The sequence below is a fragment of the Lissotriton helveticus genome, chromosome 6 (genome assembly GCF_964261635.1).
Source record: "Lissotriton helveticus chromosome 6, aLisHel1.1, whole genome shotgun sequence".
Taxonomy (NCBI): Eukaryota; Metazoa; Chordata; class Amphibia; order Caudata; family Salamandridae; genus Lissotriton; species Lissotriton helveticus.
In genome coordinates, this window is record NC_136067.1 from 932998160 (window position 1) to 933012449 (window position 14290).

Consider the following 14290-nt stretch of genomic DNA (forward strand, 5'->3'; position numbering starts at 1 on the left):
GTGGGGGGCTCTGTGTGTGGGGGGCTCTCTGTGTGTGGGGGGCTCTCTGTGTGTGGGGGGCTCTCTGTGTGTGGGGGGCTCTCTGTGTGTGGGGGGCTCTCTGTGTGTGGGGGGCTCTCTGTGTGGGGGGCTCTCTGTGTGGGGGGCTCTGTGTGTGTGGGGGGCTCTGTGTGTGTGGGGGGCTCTGTGTGTGTGGGGGCTCTGTGTGTGTGGGGGCTCTGTCTGTGTGGGGGGCTCTGTCTGTGTGGGGGGCTCTGTCTGTGTGGGGGGCTCTGTATGTGTGTGTGGGGCTCTGTCTGTGTGTGTGTGGGGCTCTGTCTGTGTGTGGCTCTGTGTGTGTGTGGCTCTGTCTGTGGGTGGCTCTGTCTGTGGGTGTGTGGGGCGCTGTCTGTGTGTGGCTGTGTGTGTGTGTGTGGGGCGCTGTCTGTGTGTGGCTGTGTGTGTGTGGCTGTGTGTGTGTGGCTCTGTGTGTGTGTGTGTCTGTGTGTGTGTGTCTCTGTGTGTGTCTCTGTGTGTGTGTAGCTCTGTCTGTGTGTGTGTGTAGCTCTGTCTTTGTGTGTGTGTGTGGCTCTGTCTGTGTGTGTGTGTGTGTGTGGCTCTGTCTGTGTGTGTGTGTGTGTGTGTGTGTGTGTGTGTGTGTGTGGCTCTGTCTGTGTGCGTGTGTGGCTCTGTCCGTGTGTGTGTGTGTGTTGGGCTCTGAGTGTGTATTGGGCTCTTTGTGGGTAGATTGTTTTGTAGGTGGCTCTTTGGTGTGTGGGTGGCGCTGTGTGGGTGGCTCTGTGCGGGTGGCTCTGTGTGGGTGGCTCTGTGTGGGTGGGATGCAAAAGATCTTGCATTTGCGAGAGATTAAGCTATTGGCATTGTAAATGACAATGCCATTTATTTATATGTTTTAAAAACAAAAACAAATAAAAAGGTCACGAGCAATGCCAATAGCTCTAACTTTAATAATGCCGAAACCATTGCATTGTAAATGCTTGTTTTTTTAAGTCTCTTGTGGTGGAGGAATCACAAGTACCACCTTCACAAGACTTTTGAACTGGTGAAAATCTACTTAAAGCTTTGAACTAGTAGTTAAAAAAACATAAGTGTGCAGTTATCTTTAAGTACCTGAAAACAATGTTAGAAGACACAGGGAAGCTATTAGGGAAGAAGGAAATTAAACGGTGGAGGGGAGCTAAAGCATACAAAGCAGGTGATCAAAATGACTACCACAGATATCTAGTCGATTTTCAACATTTTAAATGCAATAAAAAAGTTTAGATGGCTGAATGTGCACAGAGTTATTTGTAGAACATACATACGTATGGCGCATGTGATTAGGTTGTCTTAGCACCAACACATTATTTTAAAATAACGGAGATAAAGTGTGTCTTGTCCTCAACATAGCATCCAGCGTGCCCAATTATTTTAAAGTAAGAAGGATCACAAAAAGCAAGAGAACAATAGTTCCTGTTGATGCTATTTTTGTCCCCCTGTGGCTACTACACAGGTCTGTAAGAGAAAAGGCTGGGTTAAAGAGGACTGCACCATTTGTGCATTGGGCAGGGACCATAATCTTTGAATCAGTCTCGTTAAACTATTCTTGCACAGTGGGATGTTTTTTATTCTACAGATAGAACATCTCTATTTCAATGACTTGGTCTTCCACATGGTAGCATGTTAAATTGCCTTCTTCCAAGCGAATTGCAGAAAGGAATAAGAAGGCCCAAATACAATCATAAGTGTTTATTATATTTAGCATCAATTTTGTATTTTATGTTCTTCCTAGAGAACAAATCCACTCAATCTTCAGATTTCTACACATCAATTACAATTATCACAAATGGAAACTTGGGCAACAGAGCAGCACAAAGCATCTTTAGATGTTTACAAAGGCGAGATGGAAAAAGAACTACAGCAACGTGATCCTCTGCTCACACCTCGGAGTCCAGTATTGCTCTAGGACCATTAACAAGAGCATATTTAAACTCGTACATAAGAGTTATTATAATTTCTGACTCTTATAATAATTATATTTGGCTGTTAGCGGACTTAGTATCTGGGCGACAAAAAGGTTTTCTATGCAAGAATATACCTGGCTAAATTGAGTTAATTTCATTAATGGACAGAAGGGAGATGAGGGGGGGGGGGGAGAGAGGAGAGGGAAGAAGAGACTATGATTGGAGAGAGAAAGAGTGAAATGTTGGAACAACCTGTTTGGGTAATTTTGATTTCTCTTCAACTAGTTTGGGTTGCAAAACTCTCGGGAAAGACAGTGCGACGTTCACTTCTGTGAAGCTCAGAGGATAACAGTTATGACTAGCCTTAGCTAACTTATCAATCTACCAGTGAGGTTCTCAAGACGCAGGAGACGCAAGCTTCTTCCTAATACTCCGTACATATGAACAGCCAGGTCTTTAGTCCTTTCCTGAAATCCTGGAGCGATGAAGCGGTCCTAAGGTGCAGGGGAAGGTCGTTCCAGGCTTTGGCTGCCAAGTGCGAGAAGGAGCGTCCTCTGCAGTATGCTTGGCGGATACGGGGGTGTCTGCGAGGGATTGCAGGTGTCTGGTCGATTGGCAGAAGGTCATTTGTTTGTTTATGTACGATCGTCCTTCATTGTGCGGGGCTTTGAATGGGTGGATCAACATCTTGAACTGGCAAATCTTCTGGATCGAGAGTCAGTGCAGCTTCTTGAGATGTGGAGAGATGTGAATCCATCTGGGGAGGCTGAGGAAGAGTCTTGCCGCTTAGTTTTGTATTGTTTGTAATCTCTTCAGGAGTGGTGGAGTGATTCCTTTGTAGAGTGCGTTCCCATAGTCTAGCCTGCTGGTGACGAGGGCCTGAGTGATGGTCCTCTGGTGTTGAATAGGAGCCACATGAAGATCTCACGGAGCATGGGGGGGTCTTCCTTGATTCCAATTTGGTGGAGTCTGTTTATCAAAATGTGGTGGGATGTGGTGTGGAAGGCAGTTGACAGGTCCAAGAGGATGAGGACTGCTGTTTCACTGCGGTCAAGGAGCGCCCCGAGGTAACCGGTGGCTGTGCTCAAGGCTGTCTCGATAATGTGTTGGCTCAAAATCCGTATTGAGAGGGGTCCAGAAGGGAGGTAGCTGGGCCAGTAGTTTTTCGCTTCTGCTGGGTCAGTGGATGGTTTCTTCAGGAGGGTCTCACTTCAGCATGTTTACAGTCCTCATGGAAGAAGGGAGTGGTGATAGAGACGTTCAGGACTTTCTTGAGCTTGTAGCCAATTGTGTTAAAGATGTAGTGGGGACATGGGTCAGTGGGAGCACAAGTGTATGTAGTTCATAATGGAGATTGTGGCTGGAGTAGTAAGAGAGTCCTAATGGGCGATTAGGTGTTTTAGTTTTGTGATACAGGGTGCGAGTAGGGTTGGGGTTAGAAGTTCTCATAGATGGTTGAGATCTCGTCATGGAGGAAGTCTGACAATGGTGTCACACAGTTCTTGGGAGGGGGTGATATCATTCCCGGTGGCTGCAGGGTTGGAGAGCTCCTTCATGATGGCAAAGAGCTCCTTGCTGTGGTTTGTGCTGGTTTTATGGTCTTTATTATCGAAGCTAAATCTTGTGAAACAGGTTAACAGATCACAGCAAGAGGATGTAACCTTACGGCCAGAGCGGTCAACCTCGAAGCTGGAGAACCGGGTTCGAGTCTCGGCAACGACGCTCAACATCCTGTGATTCAGGGCAAATCACTTAATCTTCCCATGCCTGTGTCCTTCTGTAACAAAACTGGTGCTTTTGTAAAGCGCTCGGATACCCGATTCGGGTCTACTTCGCGCTATACAAAACAATACTCTCCCATTATAAAATGTGCATGAAAAATGGTTGATATCCCAACTTGTGCAATATGAACAAAACTCCAAAAATTAAGACATTCATCCCCACATGCATGCATCACAATCTGTTGAACACAATTAGTAAATACAGTATATGTGTCTTTCCTTGTCAAATAGGTTTCAACTAATCACTCAAGGAGGGTTAGTGTTACTCACCTGGTGTGACTGATAATGAAGAGTTTAGGTTAGTGTGTGCCTGTCTGCCCGTCTCTCACCGTTCCAAAGTTCATCAATTATGTTTTGAATTCTTGTCTGTCCGCAAACTATGGATATTACACGAACAACATAGGCTCTTTTAGTATTTCAAGAGCTTTCAAACTATTTTTAGGAGTCTTTATTGCCGGATCTTCATTCAGGAACTTTTTTGTATTTTAGTTAAGTTGCTCTAACACCTTAGCTAGAAAAGGGTTAGTTGGCCCATTAAATATTAAACAACATTTAGGCACTGGAATGTCTTGAAAAATGTACATGCAATGATTTTCAGTGGAGAGAAATTGTGTGTCTGTTATTCACTGTGAAAATTAGACTGGGTTTTGGTGATTAGTGGTTGGACAAGTACATTTTTTTCTTGGTATTCTTAATGGTGTATTTGGTTTTAGCATAATTATACAACTAATTCAAAGACACTTCTGTTTCTACTTCTCCTAACTATTAGAATATAAAAGAATATAATTTATATACCATTGATCTCAAGGTATTCATCCAATTGCAGACATTTCTCCATCATGTCTCACCATGGAGATAGAATTAAAAGAGGTCACTGGAATCAGACAGGAAATTGCTACACAACTTCCAGGAAACATATACATATTTTGCTGTCTCTCAAGCAATAGCTTGGACTGCCTTTTCGGTCCAGCTCCAGTTCAACGACTAACACTTTGCTCTGCATAAGCGTTCAGAATCCTTTATTTTTGTATGGGAGGGCACTGCGGTAAAATTGTTGTGATGAAAGAGACCCAATTAACCCCTTGCATGCAGGTTTATTTCTTGCGCTGTGTGGGAGAAATAAACGGCTGGCGGGATTCAGACGGCTCCCGGCCGTCGTGCGCACACGCCTACTGTGATGCATGACGGCCTGGAGCAGTCTTGAGCATACAAGGGGTTAAAGTTTATGAAAAAAGACACTGGATCTTTATGCTCTTTCAATTGTTTAGATACTCCTCAGTACGCCAATGACTGCTTTCCTCTTTGGCAAAAAAAAGAAGAAAAAAATTGCTTTAGGGCAGAATGAGAAATCTGTGTGTTATGTTTGGTGAAGTGCACTCATATGCAGTGACTCTTAATCCTTAAGACCTACTTGACACCGACAAGGAGTTCAGAGGCCCCAGTGCTTAATTGGTAAAAGAAATTGTGCAGGAGCGCAAGGTTTGGCTCAGAAGCCCGCGGTCAGGGACATCTAATGATAGGGGTGCCGAATACCAAGGTTGGGTAGTCTTGATTTCACCTCATGCCTATTTATCCACCACCTGACACTTCCTGCTCCATTCTTTCACTCTTGCAGATCAGTTGGAGCTGGGGAGGTTTGAGGTGGGGTGAGGCAGGGGTGTGGAAGAAGGTGAACAGCCGAGAAAAAAAAATAAAGAAAGAATAAAGCAAAGCCGGTCGCATCCTAGCCGCCGCTTCTTCTTTGTGCAGGAAACATTCGGGCTCCCTAAGCCAATGACAACGCTGCAATGCAGCATTGTGATTGGTTCCCCAAAGCCAATTACAAGGCTGCATTGTAGCATTGTGATTGGTCTGAGCGCTGTGGTTTGGCGATCAGACGGGGACAGGGAGCCTGTGCATGCTCCCCACCAGGCTGTGTAATGCAGCCTGGTGGGAAAGATGTAAAGTGCACATGAATGTTTGGCTGGCCCAAGACGGCCGGCCTCACATTCATGCGCACTTTGAGTGTGCTCACCACTCCTCCCCTGGGCCCTGCTCTGGCCATCCTTGCCCCTCCCCTCACCTAGGAAAGAAAAATAAAATGATAATAACGCTTTGTTGTTATCATTTTATTCTTCCTCTGCGCTGCTCATAAAGCAGTAGGGCGCCGCTCCTCTACCTTAGCGGAGGAGCCGCCCCTGTTGAAGATTCTTATTTATACCAGATCTCTTTCTTTATCTTTTTTTTCTCCTTTTGTGTTACTTCTCTCAGTTGCTCTGGTTTAAATTGTGACATGGAAAATTGCCGGTCCCCAAAGATGAGTGGCGGTGGTCCCCACCTTTTCAAATTAAGCACTGCAGCACCGTTGTCCCAATCAGAATAAATTGAGATGCCGTGAAGGCAAACCGATTTTAATACTTACTAGGTATTCCAAGCTCCGTTTGTACGTATTTAACATATCTCTGTGCATTGGGAGGGAGCTCCTCAAACGTTCTGGCCCTTGATGTATCGGTGTTCCATCCAGGGAGGGTCACGTATTTCACTTCCACTCTATTCAAGATCTCCTGGTTGGCTACAAAATTGGAGAAAATAACCAGTAGGTATGCAGAATGGTCTTATCAAAAGGCTTAATTATACAACACGTATACAGTGCCTACATATTGCATAGTAGAACATCCTGTCTGCATTAAAAAAAAAAGCATCCACCAACGTATGTAGATTTTATGTATTTACATAAAGTTGAGCAGACTCCTAATATTGTTTGGAGGCCATACGAACAACAGGAGACAAATACATAATTTGGAGCTTGTAAAAGTAAATGAAATGCACTTGCAATACATTCTGTCAGGTGTAGGTAGTTAAAATGGTTACAAAAAGAGCTTGCATCAAGAGTGTGCTCAAATAAGGCTAATGCAAAGTGACAGAAATGAGAAAGAAAAAACAGTAAAGGAGGTAGAAATCTAGCAGTGTACATGAATGGTGCAACGTCAATTTATACAACACATTAAGCACAGTGAAACAATAATAACTTAATAGAAAAGACAACCAACTATTAGAAAAGTCTATTAAGTGTACCGTAAATTCCATTTGAGTGAATGTACTTATGTTAAAATAAATATTTTTTTTATCAAACTTGAAAGCACAGTAAAAAGTTTTTTCACATTATAACATCACTTTGCATCAGATGGACAAAGAAGAAATAATATTTTTTTCTATGCAACTGAGCACATCAGTAAATGTGGTTTAATCCAGGCCGTAGGCCTTCCAGAGCTATCCACTGTTCTTGGCTGTTAGTCTGTTCCAGGTGTATCTTGCTGAAGTTAGTTGTCATTGTTCAAAGAAGTCCTGGTCAGAGACCTGCTCTCTCCCCCTGCAGCTCCGCTGTTAAGTGCCGCTACCCTGTGTGCGGCTTTGTACAGGTTCGTGTTCGAGGCCCTCCTCCACCCGCAGGTTCTTGTCTGCACCTCATCCCTGGTCGTCCAATGGGACAGCCTTGCTCTTCTGCTGGTTCCACTACTGTCTGTGCTGTATTGTGCCAGTTTTCTGTCTTTGGCTTTGTTTCCTGTCTTTATTATTGTGCCCGTTTTGCCTGTCTTTTCCCTCCGTAATTGTTGTTGCCTTGTCTCTCTCTGTTTGTCCTGCTATTTTCTGCCCGTTTTCCCTTTCGCGCCACTGCTGCCACAGCTGCTCCTCCACCCTGCTGCTTCCAGCTCCCGCCTCCCAGCTGCCCTTCCATCTCCACTTTCCTATTTAATGGCGGCCGCTGCGAGGGAGCGCCGCTGGCGCGCCAAAGCGCACAAAAGGCCTGCCAAAGGCAGGCCTGTCTGCACTCATCTGCGACCAGCGCCAGGGACCCTGGTTCTCTGGCCACCCACCGCTACGACTCTGTGGCCTCCTCGCACTCAACACTGGAAGGAACAACAACTGCCACACCGAGCACCACCCACGGCCAGTCCTCCTGCTGCCACTGCCGCCGAACCGTCACCACCTTCCGCACCATCACAACCGCCGCCCTCATGCCAGACGCCAACACCACCGAAGCCCTTAAGTGCATCCTCCTCAATGTGCGCTTCCTGCACAGACATGCCGTAGAGATCTGGGACCTCCCCGACACCCACTCTTCAGGCGTTGCATTCTTCACAGAAACCTAGACCAACGCCCCCCTCTGAGTCACACTCTATCTTAGCGCTGGGATGCCTTCTGGTAACCACGCGCTTTACAAAAACGCCATACAATACAATACAATACAACGCCTCCTCCGCCCGACATCGCCACTGCCATTTCAGACTACAAGATCCAGAGGAAGGACCACTCCAACCGGCCAGGAGGAGGACTTGCCCTCGCACACAAAAGCTCCCTCCGACTCTCCATTTCAACCACGAGCGACTCCTCCGCCTCCCCAGAACACCTTCACTTCCAGATCCAGCCCAGCCATAGAACTACTCTTCGCGGCACCCTCGCCTACAGACCCCCCAGAACCCATGCTTTGTTCACCAATACTATTGCTGACCTCATCGCACCCCACGCCATCGCCTCCACGGAGTACATACTCATCGGAGACCTGAACTTTCACCTCAACAACCTCAGCAACCTCAACTCCACCGCCCTCCTGAACAACCTCGCCAACATCGGACTGAAACAGCTCATCACCACCCCTACCCACAAGGCAGGATACACCCTCGACCCATCTTCGCAGGTGGGAACAACATCCGCTTCAGCCACACCATGCAGCCCCACTGGATGGACCACCACTGCGTACACTTCTCTGTCAACACCGCCACCACTCTCAAACCCACTCCTCCCCATCCGCGAAGGAACTGGAGCATGGTCAGTGAGGAGCACCTCAACTCCACCGACACCAATGCTGCAGCCAAGGAACTACCCCACTGGATCACCAACTGCGCAGACAAGCTTGCACCTCTCCGCACCACAGACAGACCACACCCTCTGAAGGCCCCCTGGTTCATCACCAACCTCCAAGAAGCCAGATGCTCCTGCAGACGTCTCGAAAAACGATGGAGAAACAGCAAAACCACGGAAGACCTGACCACCTCCAAGAACTCCATGACAGACTACCACCAACGAAGACCTTCTTCCAGAACAAAATCCTCACCAACTCCAGCTACTCAAAGGAACTCTTCAACATCATCCAGCAATTCAAGAAGCCCCACATTGAAGCCACAGATGTCCCTCCCTCCCAAGACCTTTGCAACAAGCTGGGCTCCTACTTCCACCTGAAAATCAAAGCCCTCTACGACAACTTCAGCAAACAGACTCCAGAAACCACCCTTCCCTCCAGCAACGACAGCCGGCTCACCAACACATTCTGGACCCCGGTCACCACCGAAGAAATCCCTACTACCACGAAGAGCACTCACTCAGAAGCCCCCTGGACCTCTGCCCACCGCACATCTTCCACAGAGCTGGAGTTGCCATTGCGCCCCAGCTACAACGCATCATCAATGCCCCTTTTGAATCCGTCACTTTCCTATACGACTGGAAATGTACAGAAGTCAAACCCCTCCTCAAGAAACCGTCCGCAGACCAGACGGACCTGAAGAACTACTGACCCATCTCCCTCCTTCCCTTCACAGCCAAAGTCACTGAGAAGATCGGCAACGCTCAACTGACTAACTTCCTCGAAGAGAGCTCCATCCTCGACCCCTCCCAATCCGGATTCCGATGCAACCACAGCACAGAGACTGCCCTCTTCGCCGCCACTGAAGACATTTGCATGTTCCTTGACCAAGGCCACACCGCAGCCCTCATCCTACTCAGCCTTCGACATCGTCTCCCACCGCACCCTCGCAGCCAGACTCCACGACACCGGAATACACGGAACCGCCTTGACTGGCTCCGCTCCTTCCTTGCCATCAGAACCCAAAGGATCAGACTCCCGCCTTTCCTCTCCGAACCCACAGAGATCATCTGCGGAGTACCAAAAGGATCTTCTCTCAGTCCCACCCTCTTCAACATCTACATGGCCCCCCTCGCCACCATTGTCAGACAGCATGGACTAAGCCTTGTATCCTACGCCCATAACACCCAGCTCCTTCACGAAGACCCCGAAACCACCAGACTCAGCCTCCATGAAGCAATGAAAGGCGTCGCAGCATGGATGAGCAGCAGGTGCCAAACTCAACTCGGAGTAGACAAAAGTTCTAGTCCTGGGACCCTCCCCCTCCGCGTGGGATAACTCTTGGCGGCCCTCCGCACTCGGCACCCCTGCCATCCCCACGGACCACGCCCAAAACCTCTGCATCATACTCGACTCCTTCTTCAAAAATGACCCAACAAGTAAACGCCGTCGCCTCCGCCTGCTTCTACACCCTCTGCATCTTCCTCAAGACCTTCAAAAAAGAGACCTTTCGGCTCAGGATGTCTCTAAGCTCGTCTCTTGTCACAAGTTTCCCCTGGCAAACCTGATGTCAGTGGGTTATGTCGATTAGGTCTACTGAAACACGGATTTAGTATTTCCAGCTTCAAACCCATGATGTGATTTATTAGTACCATTGAGAAGGATATAAAGTAATGACTTTGTTTTACTACAGACTGTAAATGTTCCAGCAGAATTGCTGTGGCTTGTACTACTCAATGGGCTTCAGGCCTGGGGCTAATGGGGAACCATGGCAGGTATTGAACTGGGATGTGGGAGAATGCCTACCCCACTTGTACCCTTAGTTTGCATTTAGGATTGTAGTTCAAGTCCAGGAAGGGTCTGATCTGGGTCGCTAGGACATAATTGTGGATATTACGTAGTCCCAGTCCTCCCTCTATATTAGCTCTATTGTTTTCTAGGACTGTGGTAGTCTTATTTCGCCACACAAAACTCAGCATCACTTTTTGAATATGAGATAGTATGACCTTAAGGAACCTCAGGAGTAATGGTTGAACTACAAAGAGTAAACGTGGCATGAAATCCCTGTTAGGTCTCGCCTGGCACTGCAGCGCAAAGCACTGTCGCTGGGCAAGGGATTTTGTAGGAGAGTAAATTTCAGAAGGGAACTTGAGGCCCCGCCCCTCATTTTCATTGGCTGGCGTCACCATTTATGCTAAACGGTGGTCTGCCATTGTAAATGAGGGTTTTTTGTTGACGCCCTTTCTTCTTTGATCCGGACTGGGTCGCCTGCTTTGCTGCTGTCGCAAAGCACTTTATCGGTTTGGGCCATGTGTTCCACACTAATTAGAAACACATGGCCCCATAAAGCTAAGAGATCAATGCTTGTTTTTTTACTTGTGTTTGAATGCCCTTTGGCTATCAAACATCTTCACTCCATGTTAGAATAGATGCGTTATATTTTGTAAAGTTTTGCTGACTTTGTGCGTTTTTTGGTTTTTTGATTGTGTGAAAGTGTTTATTGTATATGCTTGTTTTTATGTCATATATGTTGCTAATTGTCCATTTGTGTATGTGTGCTTGTTCCTTTCACACCGTACATTTGTTCCCATGGGGAAATTGGTGGCCGTCGGCCATTGCGCAGTAGTGAGCGTATCAGATATTCATCCGGATGTTCTTCGGACACTTTAGGATTCTCTTTCGCTCATACAGTAGCTGCTGAAATCCAGCCGTAGTTAATTCCCTTTCCTGTGTATCATTGCCGCCCCTCATCCTCGCAGAGCAGCGTTCGGGAGATTTAAGGCCCTATCAAGAGCAACAGCTCGCAGGCCCTGTGAACAGGGCCTTCAATCCCACACACAATCAGTCTGTCATCTTGCTGAAACCGCCCCTCGTTTCTGTGCACTATATCTGTGCAGCCTGAGCTAATCTCATGATTTAAATCCTTTTGGTAAACATCTGCAGGACAACATGTGAAACACTGAAAACGGAATAAAATTGTGAGGCGGAGAGGTGGAAATCAACCGAATTGTCAGACTCATTAAATTGCTAGAATGTCATTTTTCAACCCATTTTGAGGTTTTTTTAGCACTCTGCAGGCTTGAGGACATTCTTATGTTTTTAAAAACACTTCACACAGAGCGCATGGCCGTCGATTCACCAAAATGAAAGTGTTACGGAAGTGACATCACATGCCCTAGACCCCAAATAAGGGCACAGGATATGACATCACAACACTTTTGACCTGGTGACAACATAAAAAGTGCCATCATATGACTTTTGGACCCTTGTGACCCTTGCCACAGAGGATAATCTAAAGCCAGGTATTTCCTCCCCACAATCCCACAGCTTGCTCATTCTGGCTTGATTGAGGAAGTCTCCCATTCATACATAAATACACATCAGTGCATGTTGGAACTTGTAGTCCTGATGTAGTTAAATTAATCTAACTGAAAAATCATATCTGAAAACAATGTTCTGTAAATGGAAAGTCTAATACTATTAAAGTTGTGTCTTCATTATGTGCAGTCATAAACCTGCAGGTGAAAAAGTGCATTTGTGGCCTTAGGCAGACTAAGTGGAGGAGGTAACAAACAACTGTCAACAATAATCTACACCGCAGTATTTATGTTTGCATGTGTTTTTTATTTAGCGTTTCTGGATCATACCCATACCTGGCTAACACAGGTGCCCTACTCGCTGCAATGAGTGGTTTGAGAGTGTGTACAAATATAAGGCAGGATATATATTTTTTTACACTTTTAGATAGCGCAAACTCAACCCAAAGGTATTGCAGAGCTTTGCATAAGCACTAGTTACATTACACAAGGTCACGTTATTTGTGTGTGTTTGTTTTGCAAGTCTGCTGCCTGGAGGAGCTTGAGTCTACTGGTGACTTGAGTAAACAAGCATTGAAAATGCAATAGGTCACGCCTTTGATTAAGTTAAAGCCATTTGCTTTGCTAATGGTATTGTATAGAAAAGCAAATGGCTTTAACTTAATGAAAGGCGAGACCTATTGCATTTTCAATGTCTGTTTAGAATAGTTACCCATTCCTCCCCATCTAGGACAACTTCAGCTTTTCCCAGTGATCGAGATCTTTACATAGTGTCAGCAAGAGTGGAGGTGATGTTGCATCTATGTGTCTCTGGCCTTCTGTGGCAGATGAACAACAAGGTACTTTATTGGGCCCTCAGTCCAGGAGCAAGCACTCCAAAGTACTTGATCGAGCTAATCTTTGAGAGCGGGAAAGGAAGATACAGGATCATTATCTGCCATACCCATTATGCGTCCCTTAATGCTCGTGTTGTATCCGCTGCTTCCAGACCAGCCATCACTGTCTATTTAGTAGCTAATGTAAAATCTAGGCCTCGTCATAGTATGATCGCCATCCATTTTATGTTAGTGTTATTGGTGTGAAATTATGAGGGGAAACTAGTATGATCGTAGACGTGGAATATCTTTGTTGATGAGGCGAGGCTCTTGAAGAAATGCAATTTTAAGGGATTTTCAGCAGTAAACTTGAATAGGGCACAACATTATAACTGTGTTATATGACGTGTATTCTTCATCCCTGCTCCTAGAGAATCTTTTCATGGCTAGCTTGTTTCTGAATTTCAACAATACATTGGCAACTGCAATGAAAGAACTTGCCATCGGATATGTGTAAATTGAGTTTATTTATTTTTTTAATCGACTTCTATTTACCTTTATTAATTTTTTTAAACTTTTTGATTAAGTCAATACTCCCTGGAATTGCGTGGAAAAATTGTGCTCTTTGTAAAGCCCTCAAGAAAATAATATAACTCACGACTGTGTCACCACAGTCAAGTGTGCAGACTTCAGTGACAGATCGGGCCAGAATGTCACCAGGAATAAAACAAACATAACATATTAAAGGGCATGAAAGCGAACAGCAGAAGAAAACCAAGAACAGTAATTGTTCAACTAAATGTTTAATCGAGTAATATTTCAAACAATGGTGCTGTGGATCTGAATAGCATTCAAATGTTACTACTGCAGTATTACAGAGATCAGGGTAAAACACACTTTACTGTACCTGGGAAATTAGGTATTATCGTTCCATCCAGTGTGTAAGCTACTCCTATTTTGATTTCAGAGAACACATCCAAGATATCAAGCTTTGTGAGCGCCAGTCTATTGAAAAAAAGAAAAAGATGCAAAATCTTCATTTGACACACAAACACACACACCGATGTATATCAAGTCACTGCAAAGCATGCTGGGTTGTGGCGAAATTTGTACCAGAGGGCCTGGAGGGCAATCTGGCAGTGACAGAAGGGCTAATTTGACAGGTCAGTGGTGAGCTGTTTTTTGTCTGCTTTTGGGCCTGCTTTCTATTCTGGTTGACCGGTTTTTAGTGTTGATTTCTCTGATTCTGCTACAAACATTGTCTGTAGAACAGGGTCGCATTAGGGTTGAAAATAGGCTCGGACACCAAAACAAAAGCACCTCTATTTGCAAACGAGATAACTAAAAAAAAGTGGTCACAATTGCAAAGTTGGCCATTTTGATCTTGAAAAGAACCACCATTGGGCGGTTTTACAGGGTATGGACAAGGATACGAATTATGCAATTACGAGGCAGAGTTGACTAAATAACGCAGCATGAAAAGGGAAATTATGCGACCTAATGTGGCACATTTTGTGATAGTGTTACTATATAACTGTCATTTTTTCACATGTTATTCCGGTCTTAGCAAGAAGTTCAACTCACTACTACCATTTTA

The 14290-nt window shown here is 45.7% G+C and overlaps 1 protein-coding gene across 1 annotated transcript in view; it reads right to left on the minus strand.

The window, feature by feature from the left end:
* Positions 1-14290, minus strand: part of ADSS2 (adenylosuccinate synthase 2) — a 379820-nt gene that overhangs the window by 24205 nt on the left and 341325 nt on the right. Inside the window, exons 11-12 of the mRNA XM_078648576.1 lie at positions 13601-13698; positions 6126-6275 (exon numbers count right to left, since the gene is read on the minus strand). Coding sequence (XP_078504702.1) covers positions 6126-6275; positions 13601-13698 — 248 coding nt within the window. The remainder of the gene's footprint in view (positions 1-6125; positions 6276-13600; positions 13699-14290) is intronic.